The 23,583-nt window shown below is 37.6% G+C and overlaps 1 protein-coding gene across 1 annotated transcript; it reads left to right on the forward strand.

Moving 5' to 3' along the window:
- Positions 1-1,594: 1,594 nt before the first annotated feature.
- On the forward strand, positions 1,595-13,826 carry LOC137244103 (uncharacterized). Its single transcript, XM_067772655.1, has 3 exons — positions 1,595-1,832; positions 10,001-10,322; positions 12,333-13,826. The coding sequence occupies exons 1-3, from the start codon at positions 1,726-1,728 to the stop codon at positions 13,551-13,553; spliced, it is 1,650 nt and encodes a 549-aa protein (XP_067628756.1). The 5' UTR covers positions 1,595-1,725; the 3' UTR covers positions 13,554-13,826.
- Positions 13,827-23,583: the final 9,757 nt, after the last annotated feature.

The raw sequence follows: 23,583 nt of genomic DNA on the forward strand, positions 1-23,583 counted from the left end.
CGCATCCCTTTTTTCTTACTCTTTCCAAAATAATTTTAATGCCATAAGCCGAACAAAAATCTCCCAATCCCAACGAAATTTGTCATATCCATTATTTCATAGCTACAACTGTTAAATTGCATTTTTACCCGTTCAAGTTAATTAGTAGTAGCCTCTGTATCGTTTTTGCTTATTTTCAACGGAAATGAGTTCAGAATAGAACCATATATGTTAGGGCGGGTCGATTTAAAAATCGCTCATTGCTCTGTGAAAATCGTATTCTGGTGATCAAAATAAGAAACTTTGCAGAAGGAACCATACCTCTAAAATGAATTCTGATGTCCCCCCCTTTGGGTCGAACTTTTGGGTAGGGGCAATTTCAATTCTATCTGCTGTGTCTTGTGGTGGCTTAAAAAAAACAACACAAGCAAATTTACGATCTGCAATTCGCTTTAGAGGTATGGTTCCTTCGGCAAAGTTTCTTATTTTGATCCCTAGAATATGATTTTCACAGAGCAATGGTCGATTTTTTTGCCTCCCCACAAATCGACCCGGCCTAATATATGTATTATTGCGCAACTTTATTACACTATTTAATTCTTATGTAAACAACAACAGCATTTAAAGAGCACAGTAGGGTATGTAATGCACGGTTTCATCCGAACTTAGACTTTCTTACTTGTTTTTTTTTTAGTTTCTTTTATAACAATAAGTAGGAAAAAATAAAATTATTGAAAATGATCGTTATATTTCAAAGAAGTATTTTTCCACTTTTGAAGCCAAATTCGGTGACTTCGACTCTCTTATTTAAAGTTATGACTGTGTTAGAATTTGATTAAGATTCCTTTTTTTAATATGGCTAAAAATTACAATAAAACAACTCATTTGCTCAGCTGTCTTCACTTAAATCAACAAGATACATAACCTCCCAGCAACTAAAGATGCTAGCTATTAGCTAACTAAAAGTTGGTTTACAATAAACCACGTACATTGTTTAGTTTTTTGAAAAAACTGAATACCAGAGGTGGTTATTTCTAAAGTACACGTCATCTCGTCACGAACATCCTGAGCAAGTTAAATAAGTTTTTGTGTAAATGCAACAACAAAGATTTGAGCCAGATAAATCCAGCTAGAAGTCTGGTCACTCGTCTGCCTCATTTCTCCTTGATCAATAACTAAACCACTATCACTACGATCATAACACTCTTACTAACGCAGTTACAGTTTCAGTTTGGAATAGCCTTGCTCTACAGTCAACTTGATCAGTTAGTCTGGCCGCTCAGCATTAGTTGACGCCTTACCACTATGGCCATAACGTCTTCTCCCAAGCTGACCCGATGCACTGCGTCTCATTGCATTTGTTGACGCGATAGCCTTTTCCATCAGGTCAATGGGTGGGATGTGCAGAATGGTGGGATGAAGCATAAAACATAAAATTATGCAATTATTGATTATAAAAACTTTAATTTCTTCAAAACAGCAACCCTAATTAAATTACAACAATTGGCATTCAACTTGAACAATACAACGAAGAATTTGTCTCCTACAAAAAATGGGACAAAAACGCCACAGAAATATTTTATTAACACCTCTCAATGTCATGTGCCATATGTGGACCCCTTCGCCAAAGAAGCACTTAAAATATTTGATCCAAAAAAATATAAATACACAAACTGTACAAAGGACGAGTCATTCGTTATATCCAATTATCAAATAAATAGTAAACGCTATATCCTACATACGAATATGCCGGCTATTGAACGGGCAGTGAAGGGTTTAAATGCCAGTTTTGCGGATGTTCGTTGTTGCTATCAACAAATTTTAAGAGTTGAAAGTGATGATAAAACATTTAAGTAAGTATTTTGTTGTATACACAAATAATAAAGGTCAAAAAGTACGTCCTAGAATATACGAGGTGTGTCAATTAAGTTCCCAGCATTGGTCAATAAAAAACAGGAAAATTAAGTTTTAGAAAAAATCTTACTAACGACCTTCACAATAGTCTCCCTCTAACTCTACAAAACGATGCCAATGTTTCTCTCATGATTGGGAGCACCCTTGGTTGTTCCCGAAGTTAGCTCGTTTGGCAACTGTAATCTAATAAATACAACAACGAACAATATAGTTTGAGTGTTCAAATCGAATTCATTCTTTATTCATGAACCGCTTTCTTTTATACAAAATATTTCTATATTACTAATACATATTTACACTAATACTTACAAACTAGATGTACATGAATTCATAATGAGCAAATGCTGGTCAGCGTATTCTAGTAACCCATTTATGTATATATGTATGGGGTTCTACCTACAGTCAATATGACTAATGCGCACATATGTGGGTCAGTGTGACTAATCGACATATCTGTCGGTCAATGTGACGGGTTGACAAATGTAAACAAACTCATGCTGAGCTCAAGTGATTATTTGGCTCAGTAAAATATGACTACTTGTGTGGTCTATAAGTGTGTGTATATTTTGTATCGTTCAATAGGAAGTGAGGTACATTCCAAGTAACACTACACAACGCGGTTACTTCTTGCACCTCTTGGACTCCATCATGATGAGTTCCCTTAAGGTGTGACTTCATCGTGAAAAATAGAAAAAAATCGCAGGGAGCAATATCGGGGCTAGTTGAGATGCCTTTTTTTGCCAAAAGCTTTTCCAAAATGAACGCGGAAAGAACCCGTGCATTGTCGTGATGTAAGATCCAGCCATCTTTGGCGAGTTCAAGCTGCACAAGAAAACCACGTGCTCGCCGCCTCGCCCAAACTCCAACAGAGAATTTTCCAGTTACTGTCTGGTCAGCGGGAACGTATTCACGACAAATGCTGCCGTAGATATCGGAAAAAAAAACAAAAAAAATACTTCAGATATGAATTTGACATCCTTGCTTTCGATGGCCGCTCCCACCCTTTTCTCCCTTGACTTTGTTTACGCGTGTCAGGGTCATACTAAAATAATGAAGCCTCATCTCCAGTGACTATTTTGGAGGATTTTCGAGAGATATTCCCCAGATTTCACCAAAAATTGCATCACTGCACGTTGTTGTAGTGGACGTCACACGATTTCACCACGCCACCAAAAATGTTACTTGCACAAAAACGCATAACACACAAACACAAACCAAACGTGATAACTATTTTAACTTTGAAATCCAACTGAAAGGATCTAGCATTGTACCTAGTCACGCATGGGTAGTTTTGAAATTTCTTCCTGAAAAGCGTTTCATGAGATGATTGTGTATATTCATAGTGTTACCAGAATTTGTTTGAGGACCAAATGAAAGAACCACGATCAGCTGCCAGGACTTATGTTATAGAAAAACTCCGTCCTCTTGGCAAATACTAGAAGTTTTCTAGAACCTAGCTTAATTTCTGCCTTGAAATCTGCCGCCCCTTATAGCTGCGGCCTTGACCTGATGAGCGCAGGACACTAACACAGAACGTGCTCAACCGTTTCTTCCTGCAGCTCGCTCTTCCTACACCTGCTGTTACTGACGAGGCCTAACTTATAAGCATGTGACGCCAGAAGGCAGTGTCCAGTTAGTAAGTCCATCGTGAGCCGTAAACCTTCTCCCTTCACAGATATGAGTCACTTTGTGAGTCTAATATCAAAGGCTTTGCATATGATCTTAGAAATTCTGCAGCCGCGCGCTTTTATCCCCGCTTTTCCTGCTTGATCGATCAGCAGCTCCTCCCTCCTTCTGATTTATTCCAAACGGATTGGGACGTCTACCGTCGATTCAGCGAGTGTTGCACCCTGCTTTTCCAACTTATCGGCGTTCTATCCCTTTATTACCGCGAACCCAGCATAAATGTTTGTTCCAGCATGATTGAAGTTTTTGCCATGCTTTTTTGCGATGCTTTTTTGCATTCCAGAGCACTTCTTGATGAAGTACTGTGTGAGATTATTGCCTTAATCGCCGCCTGACTATCAATATATATATTGGCGCAACTGCAGCTTAAGCACGCTTCCTCCAGGATTTCTGCTGCCTTCTTCACGGCGGCTATAATTTGCATCTGAAAGACGCTGCAGTAATCTGGCAACCTGTAGGATCTACTTATTTCTGGATCGCGACAGTAAACAACAGACCCGACCACTTCCGTTAACTTGGTGCCATCGGTATACACGCGACCCTCCGGATCAGTTGTAGCCCACAGAACTCTTTTAAAGCTCAGCCACGCGATCATATACTCCGTTTGCCCGATATTAGGTGCCGCTACAGGCATACCGCCTGCTCTCAAACTTCCCCGAGGCCTTAAGTCTTGTTGCAGTGGCTAAAGCGATATTTTTTAGCCATTAAGTCTTCAGGCGGGATGTGTAGAATGGCATGCAATGCTGCCCATCATTTTTTGGTATACGTACTTTTTTGTGTGGCTGTCCACTAAACAAGGACCTCATAGTAAAGTATGGATTTCACAATTGCCGTAAATACTTTTCAAGTTTGGGTGATAGGCCGCACGTGCATCCTAGCATTCTCTTGCATGCATACAGTGCCGCGGAGTCTTTTTTTGTTCTCTCTTCCACATAGAGTTTCCACGACAACTTACAATCTAATATAACTCCTATATACATTGTGCTATATTTTTCTAGTAGGTTTACCCCGCCGAGCTTAGGCATTGCCCAAATAGGGGCCTTATATATGTTAGTAAATAATACTTGATCGGGTTTTTCCGCGTTGGTTTTAACCCAACTCCATATGCCCAGGCATGTACATCCCGAAGTGCCTCATCCATCAAAGAGCTGATTCTTGTTAGACATCTGCCGCTTATGATGACTGAAACGTCATCTGCATATGCTGTAAGTTTGACTGGCCCTCCTTTGAACCGCCTAAGCAATTGGTTGATAACCAGGGTTCCCAACATTGGTGATTAAACTCCAAACTGCGACGTTTCTCTGCTTAGAGATTTCGTTGCCTCGCATAGACTGCATTGCTACGTAATCATTCTGCAGCTTAACATGGAGCCGATCCAGTTTGTTTAGGCCGGATGAACTTCAATCGAGTTTAGACAGTCCATGATTGCTCGCTGAGTCAGGCTAGCTTGCTCTTTTTGTTTTTGACAGCTGCTCTGTTCTGTGCTGCTTCGCTTCTTACGCAATTTTATTTGTCATTAGGGTCCTAGTATTTTCAAAGCATCTAAACATCAATAAGAATTCCGTCATTTCACTTTTCGGTATGGACCTCATATACGTATACAGTATATATCCATAGTGTTACCATAAGTTTGTTCGAGCAAACTGAAAATCCATATCAAGAACTAAGCCTCATGTTACAAAATAACTCTGTCATCTCCGCAAATACTAGATTGTGTCCATGCTATTATCTGGAGCCTTGAAATACAGTCCAGTTTTGGTAGTCAAAGGCACTGAAAATGTTTAACAGAGCAAAACAAACTTTTTTCTTCAATTAATTTTTTATACTCAGTTGAGCAGAGCTCACAGAGTATATTAAGTTTGATTGGATAACGGTTGGTTGTACATATATAAAGGAATCGAGATAGATATAGACTTCCATATATCAAAATAATCAGGATCGAAAAAAATTTGATTGAGCCATGTCCGTCCGTCCGTCCGTCCGTCCGTTAACACGATAACTTGAGTAAATTTTGAGGTATCTTGATGAAATTTGGTATGTAGGTTCCTGAGCACTCATCTCAGATCGCTATTTAAAATGAACGATATCGGACTATAACCGCGCCCACTTTTTCGATATCGAAAATTTCGAAAAACCGAAAAAGTGCGATAATTCATTACAAAAGGCAGATAAAGCGACGAAATTTGGTAGATGAGTTGAACTTATGACGCAAAATAGAAAATTAGTAAAATTTTGGACAATGGGCGTGGCACCGCCCACTTTTAAAAGAAGGAAATTTAAAATTTTTGCAAGCTGTAATTTGGCAGTCGTTGAAGATATCATGATGAAATTTGGCAGGAACATTACTCCTATTACTATATGTACGCTTAATAAAAATTAGCAAAATCGGAGAAGGACCACGCCCACTTTTAAAAAAAAATTTTTTTTAAAGTAAAATTTTAACAAAAAATTTAATATCTTTACAGTATATAAGTAAATTATGTCAACATTCAACTCCAGTAATGATGTGGTGCAACAAAATACAAAAATAAAAGAAAATTTCAAATTGGGCGTGGCTCCGCCCTTTTTCATTTAATTTGTCTAGAATACTTTTAACGCCATAAATCGAACAAAAATTAACCAATCTTTTTGAAATTTGGTCCACCTTTATGGCGATATCTCGAAAATGCGACCACCTATACAACAACCACCACTCTCTTTTAAAACCCTCATTAATACCTTTAATTTGATACCCATATCGTACAAACACATTCTAGAGTAACCCCTGGTCCACCTTTGTGGCGATATTTCGAAACGGCGTCCACTTATAGAACTAAGGCCCACTCCCTTTTAAAATACTCATTAACACCTTTCGTTTGATGCCCATATAGTACAAACAAATTCTAGGGTCACCCCTGGTACACCTTTATGGCGATATCTCGAAACGGCATCCACCTATGGAACTAAGGATTACTCCCATTTAAAATACTCATTAACACCTTTCTTTTGATAGCCATATTGTACAAACAAATTCTAGGGTCACCCCTGGTCCACCTTTATGGCGATATCTCGAAGCGGCGTCCACCTATGGAACTAAGGATTACTCCCTTTTAAAATACTCATTAACACCTTTCATTTGATATCCATATCGTACAAACGCATTCTACAGTCACCCCTGGTCCACCTTTATGGCGATATCTCTAAAAGGCGACCACCTATACAACAACCACCACTCCCTTTTAAAACCCTCATTAATACCTTTAATTTGATACCCATATCGTACAAACACATTCTAGAGTCACCCCTGGTCCACTTTTATTGCGATATTTCGAAACGGCATCCACCTATAGAACTAAGGCCCACTCCCTTTTAAAATGCTCATTAACACCATTCGTTTGATGCCCGTATTGTACAAACAAATTCTAGGGTCACCCCTGGTACACCTTTATGGCGATATCTCGAAACGGCATCCACCTATGGAACTAAGGATTACTCCCATTTAAAATACTCATTAACACCTTTCTTTTGATAGCCATATTGTACAAACAAATTCTAGGGTCACCCCTGGTCCACCTTTATGGCGATATCTCTAAAAGGCGACCACCTATACAACAACCACCACTCCCTTTTAAAACCCTCATTAATACCTTTAATTTGATACCCATATCGTACAAACACATTCTAGAGTCACCCCTGGTCCACTTTTATTGCGATATTTCGAAACGGCATCCACCTATAGAACTAAGGCCCACTCCCTTTTAAAATACTCATTAACACCTTTCGTTTGATGCCCATATAGTACAAACAAATTCTAGGGTCACCCCTGGTACACCTTTATGGCGATATCTCGAAACGGCATCCACCTATGGAACTAAGGATTACTCCCATTTAAAATACTCATTAACACCTTTCTTTTGATAGCCATATTGTACAAACAAATTCTAGGGTCACCCCTGGTCCACCTTTATGGCGATATCTCGAAACGGCGTCCACCTTTGGAACTAAGGATTACTCCCTTTTAAAATACTCATTAACACCTTTCATTTGATACCCATATCGTACAAACGCATTCTAGAGTCACCCCTGGTCCACCTTTATGGCGATATCTCGAAAATGCGACCACCTATACAACAACCACCACTCCCTTTTAAAACCCTCATTAATACCTTTAATTTGATACCCATATCGTACAAACAAATTCTAGGGTCACCCCTGGTCCACCTTTGTGGCGATATCTCGAATAGGCGTCCACCTATAGAACTAAGCCCCACGCCCTTTTAAAATCCTCATTAACACCTTGCGACCACCTATACAACAACCACCACTCCCTTTTAAAACCCTCATTAATACCTTTAATTTGATACCCATATCGTACAAACAAATTCTAGGTTCACCCCTGGTCCACCTTTATGGCGATATCTCGAAAAGGCGTCCACCTATAGAACTAAGCCCCACGCCCTTTTAAAATACTCATTAACACCTTTCTTTTGATAGCCATATTGTACAAACAAATTCTAGGGTCACCCCTGGTCCACCTTTATGGCGATATCTCGAAACGGCGTCCACCTATGGAACTAAGGATTACTCCATTTTAAAATACTCATTAACACCTTTCATTTGATATCCATATCGTACAAACGCATTCTAGAGTCACCCCTGGTCCACCTTTATGGCGATATCTCTAAAAGGCGACCACCTATACAACAACCACCACTCCCTTTTAAAATACTCATTAACACCTTTCTTTTGATACCCATATTGTAAAACAAATTCTAGGGTCACCCCTGGTCCACCTTTATGGCGATATCTCGAAACGGCGTTCACCTATGGAACTAAGGATTACTCCCTTTTAAAATACTCATTAACACCTTTCATTTGATACCCATATCGTACAAACAAATTCTAGGGTCACCCCTGTTCCACCTTTGTGGCGATATCTCGAAAAGGCGTCCACCTATAGAACTAAGCCCCACGCCCTTTTAAAATACTCATTAACACCTTTCTTTTGATACCCATATTGTACAAACAAATTCTAGGGTCACCCCTGGTCCACCTTTGTGGCGATATTTCGAAACGGCGTGCACCTATAGAACTAAGGCCCACTCCCTTTTAAAATACTCATTAACACCTTTCTTTTGATACCCATATTGTACAAACAAATTCTAGGGTCACCCCTGGTCCACCTTTATGGCGATATCTCGAAACGGCGTCCACCTATGGAACTAAGGATTACTCCCTTTTAAAATACTCATTAACACCTTTCATTTGATATCCATATCGTACAAACGCATTCTAGAGTCACCCCTGGTCCACCTTTATGGTGATATCTCGAAAAGCCGACCACCTATACAACAACCACCACTCCCTTTTAAAACCCTCATTAATACCTTTAATTTGATACCCATATCGTACAAACACATTCTAGAGTCACCCCTGGTCCACTTTTATGGCGATATTTCGAAACGGCATCCACCTATAGAACTAAGGCCCACTCCCTTTTAAAATGCTCATTAACACCATTCGTTTGATGCCCATATTGTACAAACAAATTCTAGGGTCACCCCTGGTCCACCTTTATGGCGATATCCCGAAACGGCGTCCACCTATGGAACTAAGGATTACTCCCTTTTAAAATACTCATTAACACCTCTCATTTGATACCCATATCGTACAAACGCATTCTAGAGTCACCCCTGGTCCACCTTTATGGCGATATCTCGAAAATGCGACCACCTATACAACAACCACCACTCCCTTTTAAAACCCTCATTAATACCTTTAATTTGATACCCATATCGTACAAACAAATTCTAGGTTCACCCCTGGTCCACCTTTATGGCGATATCTCGAAAAGGCGTCCACCTATAGAACTAAGCCCCACGCCCTTTTAAAATACTCATTAACACCTTTCTTTTGATACCCATATTGTACAGACAAATTCTAGGGTCACCCCTGGTCCACCTTTGTGGCGATATTTCGAAACGGCGTGCACCTATAGAACTAAGGCCCACTCCCTTTTAAAATACTCATTAACACCTTTCGTTTGATGCCCATATTGTACAAACAAATTCTAGGGTCACCCCTGGTCCGCCTTTATGGCGATATCTCGAAACGGCGTCCACCTATGGAACTAAGGATTACTCCCTTTTAAAATACTCATTAACACCTTTCTTTTGATACCCATATTGTACAAACAAATTCTAGGGTCACCCCTGGTCCACCTTTATGGCGATATCACCTATAGAATTATAGCCCACTCCCTCATAAAATACTCTTTAATGCCTTTCATTTGATATGCATGTCATACAAACACATTCCGGGTTTCCCTCGCTTCATTTTCCTACATGGTTATTTTCCCTTATGTTGTCACCATAGCTCTCAACTGAGTATGTAATGTTCGGTTACACCCGAACTTAACCTTCCTTACTTGTTTCTTTTTCAGGTTACTTCCATGCGCTCTATTCCATCAGGATTTTACATTGCCAGAGCAAATAGACTACATATTGACGGAATGTTATATAACACAAAACAAAAAGAAGAAAACACTTCAGAAAGATGCTTTTTCATTTATACAACAACGAAGACATCAGCCATCAATTACTGACAAGAAACTAACATCATCTTCAAGTTTCGGAATAAAGAAACCCAATGTATTGCTATTGGGCATTGATAGTCTATCGCGTATAAATTTTCGTCGGACTATGCCGCGAACATTCCAGTACTTACAGGAAAATCATTGGTTTGAGTTGCAAGGTTTTAATAAAGTAAGTACTATAGCAACTATTGAGGGGTTTGTTTAGATCTTCGACAGAAAATCGTACCTAAAACTTTCAGCAGAACTATGGAGAAGGCTACAACCTCTGAAGCCATTAATCGCGCTAGTACGTTTCTTAACATAATCTTCCAACTTGTTTATGTCCACTAAGAGAAAGTTGAATCTGTTTGCCTTCTTGCTACAAGGGATGACGGAAATCGTTCCAAAACTATGCAAATTTTTTAACAGAGGCTCTTTACTTATTGTCCAGTCTTGATCTTTCTGATATATCGAAATAGGCAACACTCATTCCACTAAATAAATATGATAGAATCTGCAGGGCGAGCAAAGCCGTTTTGACTGTGATGCGCCCTTTATCAAAAAGAAAAGAACGTTGAGGCTGTACTACACTTTGAATTTGAAACCTGACACATATCATCAAGGAATTTGTAGGTAGCACCAATGTGTTAATGGTGATGGTAGGGTGCTTCGCCTACTACATCGAATGTCCTGCGTTCAAGTCTGGGGCAAATCAACATCGAAAATTTGTAGACCATTTTTTTCAATTAGAAAAGTTTTTCTAGGCGGGGTCGCTCTCGGCAGCGATTTGGCACACACTCCGAGTGTATTTCTGCCGTGAAAAGCTTCTCAGTGCAAATGCATCTGCCTTGCAGATGCCGTTCGGATTCGGCATAATAAATGGGACCTGCATGTTTTATGCACGTCCATTTGTAGGAATAGCTAAAAGGAGCAGGCGAAAATTGGAAGAAAGGCCCGGCCTCAAAGAGGTGAATAGCGCCAACTACTTTTTTTTTTTTGCCAGCGCCTCTCGCCGGTTGTTGCCTCAAATTGCAACCCTCTTCCAAAACATCAATCACCACCATCATTAGTGGCACCGCTTTTTTGTAAAGCGGGAAGAGCTTTCCAGCCGATTCCATCGATGATATTTTGACTTAATATATTCTTTTTTCCCATTTTTTTTTTTGCTTGTTTTCTTCTTTTTATTTGTAGATTTTCAAAAATAAATTTGAAGTCGAAATTTTTGTTTATTTTTGTGATGTTTGACAAAATGTTCACCGCTTTCAGAATAGCGGTGGGAAAAAACGTTGACGAACGAGTTTCTACCGTCAAGACGGCTGCATAGGGCATACAATATCCCTGCCGCTATATTGCGTTACGGTGGACTTCGCCGTCTTCTTACATAGTTTCCTCATAATTAATTTCACATTGCAACTATGTAGCGGCCTTTCGAGGAAACTAAGCTTTAGAGCCAATTTCTTTACGCAAAAAGTTACTGAAGTTTTAAGCTATATATTGTAGACTTTTTCTAGCGGCCGCGGTGGTGTTGAGTTAGCCAAATATATATAACTAACGGCGCGGATGTTTAGGCCGTTGATATCAATGTCATCGGCAGGTCCTTCCCAATTCTGACTGAGCTGATGGTGTTGCTCAACATTATTTTGCACAGCCGTATAAGTTTTGCGGGGAAACCAAATTCATACATAGCGGCATATAAGCAGCTCCTTTTCGAAGGCGACTTTAAAATCGACGAAGTGGTGATGTGTGTCGATCCTTTTTTCGCGCGTTTATTCTAAGATTTGGCTCATTGTGAAAATCTGGTCGATGGTAGATTTACCAGGTCTGAAGCCGCACAGATAAGGTCCAATCAGCCGATTCAGGGTGGGCTTCAATCTTTCGCGCAATACTAAGAAGGCTGATTCCGCGATAGTTGCTACAGTTTGCAGTATCCCCCTTCTTGTGGACTGGGCAAAGAACACTTAGATTCAAGTCGTCGGGCATGCACTCGTCCGCCCATATTTTGCGAAAAAGCTGGTGCATGCGCCTTACCAACTCCTCGCCGCAGTATTTGAAGGCAATCCATCAGCGCCCGCGGCCTTGTTTTTCAATCTGGCTATTGCAATCTGGTTATTTGATTCTCAAACTAACACATTCAAACTCCTTGTTGTTTTATGGATTTCATTTTAAAGTGCATTAAAATGTTTAACCTTTTCTTTTACAGATTGGTGACAACACATTTCCAAATTTAATGGCACTTTTAACATCGTACAATGAAACCACGGCATTCAAAAAATGTAACCCTAGGATTAAGGGTGGCCTCAACGAACCCATGTGTAATTTAATATGGAATAATTTCAAAAATTTCGGTTATAAAACAGCGTACGCAGAAGACTCATGGACGATAAGTACATTTGATTATTTGAAGAAAGGATTTCTAAAATCTCCCACCGATTACTATTTACGTCCCATGTCAATAGCCGTAGCCAAGAAATTAGATGTAAAGAACACCCGTTTACAATATTGTGCTGGACGTAAACATTATGCAGAATATATTTTTGATTATGCACTACAATTTGCAAATATCCTAACTGGCGATCCGCTTTTCGGCCTCTTCTGGGCTAATTCTTTTAGTCATGAACACTTTTATGCGCCAGCAACGATGGATCTGAGAATTTTGAAATATTTTGAAAGCATGAAAAAGGATGGCATTTTCGAAAATTCAATTATAATATTTTTTGGCGATCATGGTGTGCGTTGGGGAGAGTTGCTAAATTTAAAATCAGCTTTTTTAGAGGAACGTCTACCAATGATGTTCATCTCATTGCCTGCGTGGTATCAACATGATTATCCAAATTTTGTGAAAGCTTTAGAAATAAATCAGCATCGTTTAACATCGCCTTATGACATTTATGCAACCATGAAACATATACTAGAAGTGGCTGAGCCAGCAAAAAAATTTCACTATCTCAATGATACAATACAGGGTGCAAGCATTTTTAGTGAAATTCCAGAGAATCGTACATGCAATGATGCTGGTATTACGGAGCATTGGTGTACTTGTTGCCCCTATGACACTTTACCAAAGTCAGATGGTACTGCAAAAAAAGTTACTAATTTGATATTAAATGAAATAAATAAATACGTTGCTAATAAAAATGTCAGTAGTAAATGCAGTAAACTAACTTTAAAGAATTTGAATAAAATTGAAATGAAAATCCATGAGAAGAAGAAGCAATCAGTATATAGACTAAAATTTACTGCCAATCCAAAAAAGGCACAATTTCAAGCGACAGTTATTTATAATAGTACCGCAAATAAGATTACAATAAATGTCGAAGATATATCACGACTGGATTCATATGCGAAGACTGCGGGTTGTATCGATTTGAAAGAGGCGAAGAAATTTTGTGTTTGCACAAATAATAATAAAGTAAAACATTAGGCCACTACGGCTCTATTAGCTCTATGCGACAAAAACTTTTTTACTGGATGATGAACCAAAATTTTTTTTTTTGTTTTTTTTTTTGAAGAACTCAATTTTTTAGCAAACAAGACATGCAGTCTCCACAACATAGAAATCGGCTTTCGAAGTTTGAATTGACGGCTTCCGAATATATTGTAACGAATTTAGGGAATTTCCGCTTTATCCACCTTCGTCTAACGTTCGAATCGCTAAACTGTTAAATAAATAACTCCAATATTCGATAATGCAAAATGGTTTTTATTAGACTACTTTGAGGTTACTTCACAATAACACTTAACTTCACAACCAATAGCGTGCTTAAATCAAACTGATTACTGACTACTCAGCTTGCTCTGCTTTTATACTCTCTGTTGCCTTGTCCGCATATTTCTAAAAATGTCTAGACCTTTCTCCCTCTAGAATCTTCTACTTGGTTACCAGCTATATGCGTGTGTATTTGTAGTTTATAGTCTCTCGCATAGGCATATACGTGTGTATATGTGAGTACTACTTCGGCTGAAGATTACACGTGTTTATGAGTATCTCTCCGTTGCCTTGTATGTACGTGTGTAGATGATGATTGATTTGTTTACGTACATACTGCTTAGTATCGGCTTAGTGTTCGTAGTATCGATTAGTGATAGTAATATTCGTCACAATATGTATTTTATTTCGACTGCTGAGTTAGCTTTTGGTTTCGAAGTGGCTCTGTCACAGGAAATGTTTGAATAACGCACTATTTCAGAATTTGTTTCAAAAACGCCCTATCACAGAATTCTGTTAAAGAACACCCTATTTAAGATCTTGTTTCAAAAGCAGCCTATCTAAGCTCTAATTTAATATGTATGCATGTACGCAGAACGCCAAGTTAACTTTTTAACTCAGAGTTAACCTGACAGGAGGGGTTAAACTCATACATTTTTGACAATTTTTTTTTTTTAATTAACTCTAAAAAAAACAACTTGTCGCCCTGAATGTGCGCCTAATTGGTGTATTTATGAAAAAGTTCTTCAACCTAATTCTGAAATAAAGCGTTTTTGAAACCAATTTTATATAGAGCGTTGTTCAGAGATAGGGCATTTTCGAAAAATCATTCGCTTATAAATATATAAATGTAAGACGCGATAACCTCCGAAGAGATCTAAGGCCGAGCTTCTCTTCCAACTTGCGTCGTGCTCCTCTTGATTTTCCCTATAAATTGGCCGGACGGGACCTACATGTTTTATGCCGACTACTCCGAACGACATCTACAAGGCAGATGAGTTTTCACTGAGAGCTTGTCATGGCAGAAATACACCCGGAGCGATTGCCAAACACTGCCTAGGGGCGACCCCGCTTAGAAAAATTGTCTTCTAATTGAAAAACCTTATTTCTAAAATTTGGATGCTGGTCTGCCCGGGGTGTGAACCCAGGGCATACGGTGTGGTAGGCGGAGCACGCTACCATCACCACGGTGGCCGCCGTTCGCTTGCAACTTAGAAGCAACGCAAGATAACGTTCCATGTAAATCCGGCATCACTCTTTAGGCATCTGTGCACAGCCACAAAAAAGGTTGGTTTTACTACTGCGACACAGGTATTCCCATGATTTTTGAGGTGCCGAATCCGAGTCTATCAGCATAATTGACCGAACTGGTCGTGGCTCAGCCCTAATCTTAAAAAGCGGAAAAATCACTAACTGTTGGGCTTTCTGGAGGTTAGGGTCAATTCGGGGCCCTATTTGTCTGCTTTAATTAAGGATTCGGTTTGAACGCAACAAAATTCATTGAAATATATATAGATGTCGCATTGGTATACTTTTTTGTGTAGCTGTATAATTAATTTATAGCTTTGAATTTGTTCGAAGATCTGGCTCTTGTCCCCTTATAATACCTTTAATACAATTAAGCTTACAATTAAAAGACAAATTACAGTTCAATGAGAAAATAAGGCACGCGTCTAAAATTTTGCTTTTAAATTTTTAAACACCAAAAATAAAAAATACACCTTAAGATGGATCCAGTTATATCTATATTTTGAAGGCTAAGGCTGGCGTCAGAGTGAAAGTGAGAATCGTTGCTATATTATAAAAATAGAAAGCTCTGCAAATTACTTTTATGGAAAATTCCAAAAGTTGACAGAGTGCCAGAAATGTTTCAAGCTTGTAAAATGTATGAAAATAAAAATAGCTTCTTGCCTACATAGCGAGCACTCTGCTGTCAGCCTAAATTTGAAAAACAGGAAAATTGCTTATTTGCTTTCTCTTCAAAAATAATTGGTTTGGTCCAATAGCCACTCGAATGTTGTACAGTGTAATGTGTTTGTAATTATTACATTTAAGGAAAATTTGTTTTGACAAAAAATAAGGCAAACGTATTTAAATACCTCACTACACAGTTTTTTGACAAAACTGTGGCGAAATTCTAGCACATCAACTGTGATATTTTGTTTTATCTTTAAGTTTAAGTTTTAAAATAAAAATTTATAAAAAAAATAGGTAATTATGTTAATTACGCATCATAGTGTACCTAGACAAGTGTGTCAACTAAGCGATAAACGTCAAAACTACAAACAGCCTCGCTCACCTGATGCAAATCTCAGGTCTAGAGTTGCATTTTTGGTACGTAAGAGTACTTCAAGGTGAGTTGCATTTGATAGTTTAATAAAACATTGTAGTATTTACAGATGAAATAGTTGCATATATTTCCGCGGAAAAAATACTAGAAGATTTGTAGCCTGCAATAATGCGAAAACACACGGAAAGCAAAATTTATTTAAATTAGATTCAAAATATAAAGCGCCACACGTGTAAAATGGAAAAATTTAACTTCTAAGGCTGTTTACACAAATGCATAACTTGCTAACCTAATATAAACGCACGCAAGTCATTTTCTGTCAAAAATTTCTCATGGACATAAATCTTGTATGAGAGCAACCCAAATTGAATTTGCTGCGTGAAAACCTAACTCGATTTCCAATTTTTGTTCTGCGTGACATTTAGATTTGACTTTTGCACACATGCTTTACATTGTCGCAACGCATTCTTATTTGGGTTAGGGCAAAAAACGCCGGTTGTATGCGTGTGCTAAAAAAACGCAGTGCCGCCATATATTAATATTTTGTAAGTTCGATCCAGCCGAGTGTTCTAGAGAGTCAGATCGAGACAAAATAACGCTCGAAAATGCTCTAGAAAAATTTCTTTTATCAAGTAGTGTCCATCGATTAATCGAGTATTCGATTTCGCTTAGTTAAAATCGCTGCTTATTCGAATATTGAAATGTATGTATGTAGGTAAACTTTAAGCATAAAAACTAAGTATTTTTTATTTGAAACCAATCTTTGTATTTGCTGATCCAGAGCATCAGTATCAATGGAAAAATGCTCTGCTATTGCTCCAGCTCTAAATATAGAGCCATTACATAAAAAGTGAAAGTAATGCTATGGCATTTCCCGGAAGTATTTCTTTTTCGATTCGGGATGATTTCAGAAACGATTCGGGTTAATATCGGGATAATTATAGGCACAGATTCGGGATCAGTTCGGGCCTAAAGGAGGATGATTTTCGGGACTATTTCGAGGGTTATTTTGGAATAATTTTTTGAGATCACTTGGGTACATTTTCTTCTTCTACCGGGTCAATTCCATTTCCTGATGATCTTGGACACTATTTCGCGGTTCTCACAGGGTCATTTAGGTATGACTTCGGGGTAGTTTGGGGATGGTATTGGAGACTATTTGGGATCATTTCAAGATCATGTTGGAGCTATTTCACCCGGAGGCATTTAGGGATCATACCGTACAAATTTCGGGATGGTTTTGGAGACCGAAAAATTCCAAAAATATTTTGCCCCCCAAATTATCGAGAAATAATCAGTCACGAAACTATCGTTGGCATAACACTAAATTTGTTTTAGTGTATGCAGTATGTTATTGACTATTAAACCTGCCACTCTCCGGGAGTTTTAGTTTTTTGTCACTCAAGTGTGTTGTGTAAAACCCGTTTGCATTTTTCAAATGCGCTATGTCCAGAACGGTCCAAAATTGCATTTAAATACTTTGCTCACGTATTCCTGTAGCCAAGACGAACAAAAATATGCTTTAAGTGACTTAAACTATGAACATTTTCTTTCGTTTTGTTGGATTAACCATTAATTTCACTTGTATTTCTCAACTGGTTAATGAAATATTATAAAGACATATGTAGTTTAAAATTCCAAAGCGATGTTTTTCATAGCAAAATTAGGTCGCACCCAATTAAATATATAATAATAAATATAGTTTAAAACAAGTAAAGGTGTCTAAGTTCGGGTGTAACCGAACATTATATACTCAGCGTGAGCTTCAATTGTATATTTCATTTCAGATAAATTACTTTTCTACATAACACGTGGCACCGCCCGTTTAAAAGAAAAATGTCTCCCCATTTCCTCTTACAGTAAAACTTGATAAGTGAAATATCATTAATTCAAAACTATTTTTTGCCAAGTTATAGCTTATTATTCTAGTCTACGACCCATTTAAACTTGATTTATATCTAAGTTGCCGTGGTCTTTAACCGATCCCGTGCATTTTTACTAGAAATATTTTCTGCTATAAGGAAAATGTGTGTACACAATTTCATTACATGTTAATTTTTCTTCGAGTTATGGCTGCCGAAACATAGACAATTGCTTAGTCATAAAAGGGGCGGTGCTACGCCCATTTTTTAAAATTTGAAGTTTTTCCTATTTACTGTTATAAATCCACTTGGGGAACGAAATACCATTGATATAAAGCTCTTTTTTGCTAAGATATAGCTTATTTTATTCGTCCACGACCCTTTTAAAAACCTTTTATATAAAAGTGGGCGTGGTCCTTAACCGATTTCGTTAATTTTTCTTCAAAGCATTCCTTATAGTAAAGGCAACCTCTCTGCCGAATTTTGTTACGATAGGTTTAACGATTTTTGATTTATGATTAATAAGGTTTGTAAAATTGATTTTATCACAAGTGGGCAGCGCCACACCTATTTTAAAAAATGTTTACAAATCCAAGAGTCTCAATATCAGTCCACATGTCAAATTTCAACATTCTAGGTGTATTATTTACTAAATAATCTGGTTTTTTGTTTCCAAAATGTCATATATATAAAAAGTGGGCGGGGTTATCATCGGATTTCGCTCATTTTCAATACCAATCTATTCTGGGTCTAGATACGCTAGCGTACCAAATTTGGTGAAGATATCTCAATATTTGCTCAAGTTATCTTGCCAACGGGCGGAAGGACGGACATGGCTCAATAAAATTTTTTTTTCGATACTGATGATTTTGATATATTGATTTTGAAGTCTATATCTGTCTCGATTCCTTTATACCTGTACAACCGACCGTTATCCAATCAAAGTTAATATACTCTGTGTGCAAAGCACGTTGGGTATAAAAACTAAAAAACATGGGAATGGTATCAAAAAGTTTCATAAATTTTGTTTTATTTTTATAAAAGCGATATTCATGTAAAAAATTTCCATGCATCGTGAAATGCCAAAAATTTGAGCCTCCTGCTATTTTCATGCTCAAGAAAAATGCAAAATTTCTCTGGACTGTTAGCTTTTGATCTGCGTACAGCGCTTAAGAATACCAAAATGTAAGCTTTCGATTTCAAAATATTTTCGAAGGTATGTCTGTATTCTGTTTTTAAATACTTTTTGTATTTTTTATTTGATACTTTTATCATGACTGGGTGTGTACTAGAGGTTTACGCCGATCACTTTATCGGCGGCGGCGTAGGCTCTATTATAAGTGAGTGTTCTTGCGAAGGACAAAGCCTCACCTGGTAAATAGATGTACCTACGTACTCACATTTGTAAAAGGAGCCGTAACGTGTAGGTGATATTTAAACCTGGTTGATAGGCTATAATCAATGTGATTCACTCCAAGGGACTAGTTTTGGATAGGGCCGCCAACTTTAGGAAATATCAAACCGGGAGACTTGGGTGTTGAAGGATGAAGTGTGAAAATCAAAATTAACATTTCAGACGCTATTGTATAGGTTCGCAAATAAACAAAAGATGTTTGAATGCAAGACTTAGTGATTTTTCAAACCGTTCTCATAAGTACATATATCCTCAACTTAAGTATGAGGTAAGAATAATTTCAAAGGAGGGTTTATGCCCCTAGAACCTACTAAAGGATTTTGCGTCACTGATTTCTAGAGATGGGAAATGGGTAAATACCCAAATGGTTAATACCCGGTAAATTGGGTATATATATGGTAAAAATGGGTAAATACCCAAATATTTACCCAAAAGAAGGGTAAAAATAATCTTGTAGAAAATCTGGGAAACACACAAATTCAATCCAAAATGTACCCAATTTGTCCTATATTGGTGGGTAGTTAGCCATTACGCCATCGGTTGAATCAGTTTTAATCTGTAATCCAGCGTTTTTCAAAAATATTTAGCCAATAATACATCCGTTGCAAAAATTTAAGTTTACCCAGTAAACATTTTAAGTTAAACAAGAGTCGGAAAAATATCTAAATTGGAACGTTTACAGTCGGTATGTGCTCATTTAGGATGCCGTAACCAATGTATTTCCTATAAGTCATAAGTAAGTCTTAAAAGGGGTTTAAACAGCTCATATTATACTCTACTGGAACTCTCCGACGTCATTTTTAACTCTAATAAACTCTGATTATCTGGGGCCTACATATATGGCATCTTTATTAGGCATCGTCAGCGCTTATTGGGGTCATATATAGTTCGACACACCTGAACAGAGCGTGGCTCTTTGCGGTCACATTAAAGATGCCGAGAAGCGTCCATGCGCAGAAAAACGTCGATGCTTATACAAAAAAAGAATAGGAAGGTAACTATAAAGTACAAATATAATTCATTTTGTATTAGAATGAAAAATTGTTATAACAAAGTTTCAAAATTTGTTCCAAACTCGCTGTGACGAACATAAATAGTTGATAAATGATAATTTTTGCATGCTATGTTAGGCGCTTTTAGGCCGTTAAATAAAAGGCAAAAATAAAAGTTTCTTTTGCCCTCCTACGCGTTTCGACGCTTTTCTGATTCCTACATTGCCGACTTATTTAGGTTTCGTTTCGAACAAATCTGTAGTAATTGAATCATGGGGTCTGTGATTTTAAAGCCCATATTTGTATGCGGTAAATGTGAGAATACAATTTTTTTTGCTTGGTAAATTAACTACTTTTTCTTAAGTTAGCCGATCTTGCTAGTTTATTAGTGCTTTATTGATATAGGGTGTTAGCATGTGATCAAAAAATTTTTAAATGAACCAAAGCGGACAAAAATGTCCTTAAACATGGGGTCTTAATGAATTTTAATTTTGAAATTTTTATAATAGACAAGAATGTGGTTAACGATTCAGCTGCTCTTTCTCTCCGCTATCAAAGTGTTGTAGGGACATCGCAAGTTAAAAACTAGGGATCTTGTTTACTATCGATTATAAGTCGAGTATCAACTTTTGCATTGATTGAAAATCGATTGGTTGGTACTCGATTTCAATATAGCATGCAATTGACTATCTTATTCGAATGAATTAAATTTCTTTCCTTAAAAAATAAAATTGCATAAACTGAATTTTTTTTTTTAATTAATTGGTTGGTTGCTGCAAAGTGACTTTCGGGAAACGTAGCTGAGTATAGAATATCTTTTCCAGTTGTGATAGTGCCAAAGAAGTAAAGTGCAAAATATGTGAGTTGCATATGAGTAACAATAACTCTACAACGTCTTTACGAACTGCAGAACTCATTAAAAATTATAATACACAGTTATTCGAATCGGTCACTTTTTGAATGCAAGCAACTAGTCAATAAGTGACAATCGGTTATTTTACGAAACAGCTGTTGCCTATCGACTAACCGACTATTCAAATTCGAAACAGCTTTAATAAAAAGCCTTCACTATGCTGCGGAGGGATGTTCATAGTATACCCCATGGTTCAACTATATACAGGTTGGCTCATCTGTAAAGCAACAAAATATATCTGTTCTAATTGTCAAAATCTGTGTATTGGTGTTGGTGCGAATGGTATGGAATGGAAACATAAAACTTAGCAGTTTTTGTATGTGTAAGTAAAATGTTGCCAATGTGTTGGTTTCATTTTGAGTTTGCCATCTCCTTTTGACAATCCCTTCGACCATGCAATGACATAAATAAAATCAGCTGATGAGATGAGCCAACCTGTACATAAATGAACCATGGTATACCCCTTCCAGCGTCGACATAGAATTTTCTATTCCATTATAATGGAAACAACCTGCAATCGCAAGGGAAACCTGATGCACTTTGGAACCGCAATCAAAGCCAAAACTAAATAGAAATCGATACGGAAAACTTGTAATCAGGTTTTAAATTTAAATCGATATTACCTCTAACAGTTAGAGCAAGTGCTGACCGAAGTTCATGTTTTTATGTATATTTTGTAATGTGAAGTTCCTTGCAAAAATCGTGCGATTAATGCCTAAAGAGAGCCGTTTGCGATAGATCTCTTTTGTCCACATTGGGGTATAATTGATACCTTCTAGTCCCTTTTGGGTATATTTGGCATCAGTCAGTGTGAAATTTATGTAGCCAATTGAAAAAAACATAAAAAAAAAAACAGCAACGAAATAAATAAAATAAAAAGATTGAATAGAATTATGTATGAAAAATGCGGAGCTCTATACAGAACCTAAGATACTAGGACCATATGTTCCATTATCGTAATATTTGTTTTGTTTTTATTATTGTACAACACCAATACGAAAAAAAAAAAATCAGATAATTGTATTAGAGTTTAAAAAACCATTAAGTCCGTAAGAATTTCCGTACGGGTAGAAAGAGGACTTGTCCCACAGTATCCATAAGCGAATAAAGAGGATCTGTCCGACACTACCCGCAGAACAGTACAAAAAGGAGCTGTCCGACAGTACCCGTAGGGGTATAAAGAGGGGCAGTCCGACACTACCCGTTCAGGCATAAACAGATACAATTGGTATCTCATAGAACATGCTCAAACACAAGAGATCACTCCAACCCATACAAAGAGCTCAGAACTGGCTATAGTCGCATATTCCTTTGCGCCTCATTCCGGATTCATCCTAGACTAATCGCATTTTTTGCAGGGTTATGTTAGATTTTGTTATGCTATGTTGACTTGGGCCCACTGCTGGCGATTTGTTGGTACTTATGTTTAAGGTTTTCGACATAGCCGATGAACACAAAGTTTAGATATAGCCAACAAACGGGTGCGCCTGTGCAATGTTCAATTAAATGCTTCAGAAAGTCAATTATTAAACCTGTTGGTTGTGCTTAAAAACTACCAGTTCGGTAATCTTACAAGCCTTGTAATGTAGCTCTACCCATCAGTACAAAAAGACGAAAAGTGCTTAGTAGCACAACCTAACTTTGTATTTTAACATGACAACCAGGGATGCACTCGTTTATCAAAAAATTTCCACCGTTTCCGTTGAAACACTTCGAAATATTATCGATAAAGAAATTATCAAGATAAATTGTATCTCGTTTTTAACCGAAACGAAAAGCTTTTTTTAACGTGATACTTTATGTTTGAATTGTGCTGGCAATGCTATAGCCATGGTGAAGCTGTAAGGTGGCAACAACGAGCGCACATACACACACAAACTCTATGTAATTTGTTTGTGTAATTCGTTGGTGGTAATGTCAAAAATACTCTGAGAAATGTTCGTACTGTCAAAATTCATGAGAAAAGTTGCAATCAGCTTGGATAATGCTTTCACCTTTAATGACTCCGCCATCAATCAGCTTTGCCAGCATAGTTTGAAATTAATAATCAACATAAACGATTTGATTTCGTTTTGATATGGCAGAAAACGAAACGAAATCATTTCGTTAATTTGACGATCTTAACGTTAATAAACGAAACGAAATGACTTCGTTTCGTTTATTAACGTTGATTATCGTAACGAAATGATATCGTTTCGTTGGTTAAGCATGCCTGATGACAACAATGGGCAAAGACAATGCATTAAAGCCATCAAAATTTTGTGGACGAAAATT

Source organism: Eurosta solidaginis, chromosome 1, assembly GCF_040869045.1.
Source record: "Eurosta solidaginis isolate ZX-2024a chromosome 1, ASM4086904v1, whole genome shotgun sequence".
Classification (NCBI taxonomy): domain Eukaryota; kingdom Metazoa; phylum Arthropoda; class Insecta; order Diptera; family Tephritidae; genus Eurosta; species Eurosta solidaginis.

Coding starts and splice junctions, on each gene's coding strand:
- LOC137244103 (XM_067772655.1), top strand. CDS start 1,726: ATGCCGGCTATTGAACGGGCAGTGAAGGGTTTAAATGCCAGTTTTGCG. Junction 1,833..10,000: donor AGTGATGATAAAACATTTAA/GTAAGTATTTTG, acceptor TTTCTTTTTCAG/GTTACTTCCATGCGCTCTAT. Junction 10,323..12,332: donor AGTTGCAAGGTTTTAATAAA/GTAAGTACTATA, acceptor TTTCTTTTACAG/ATTGGTGACAACACATTTCC.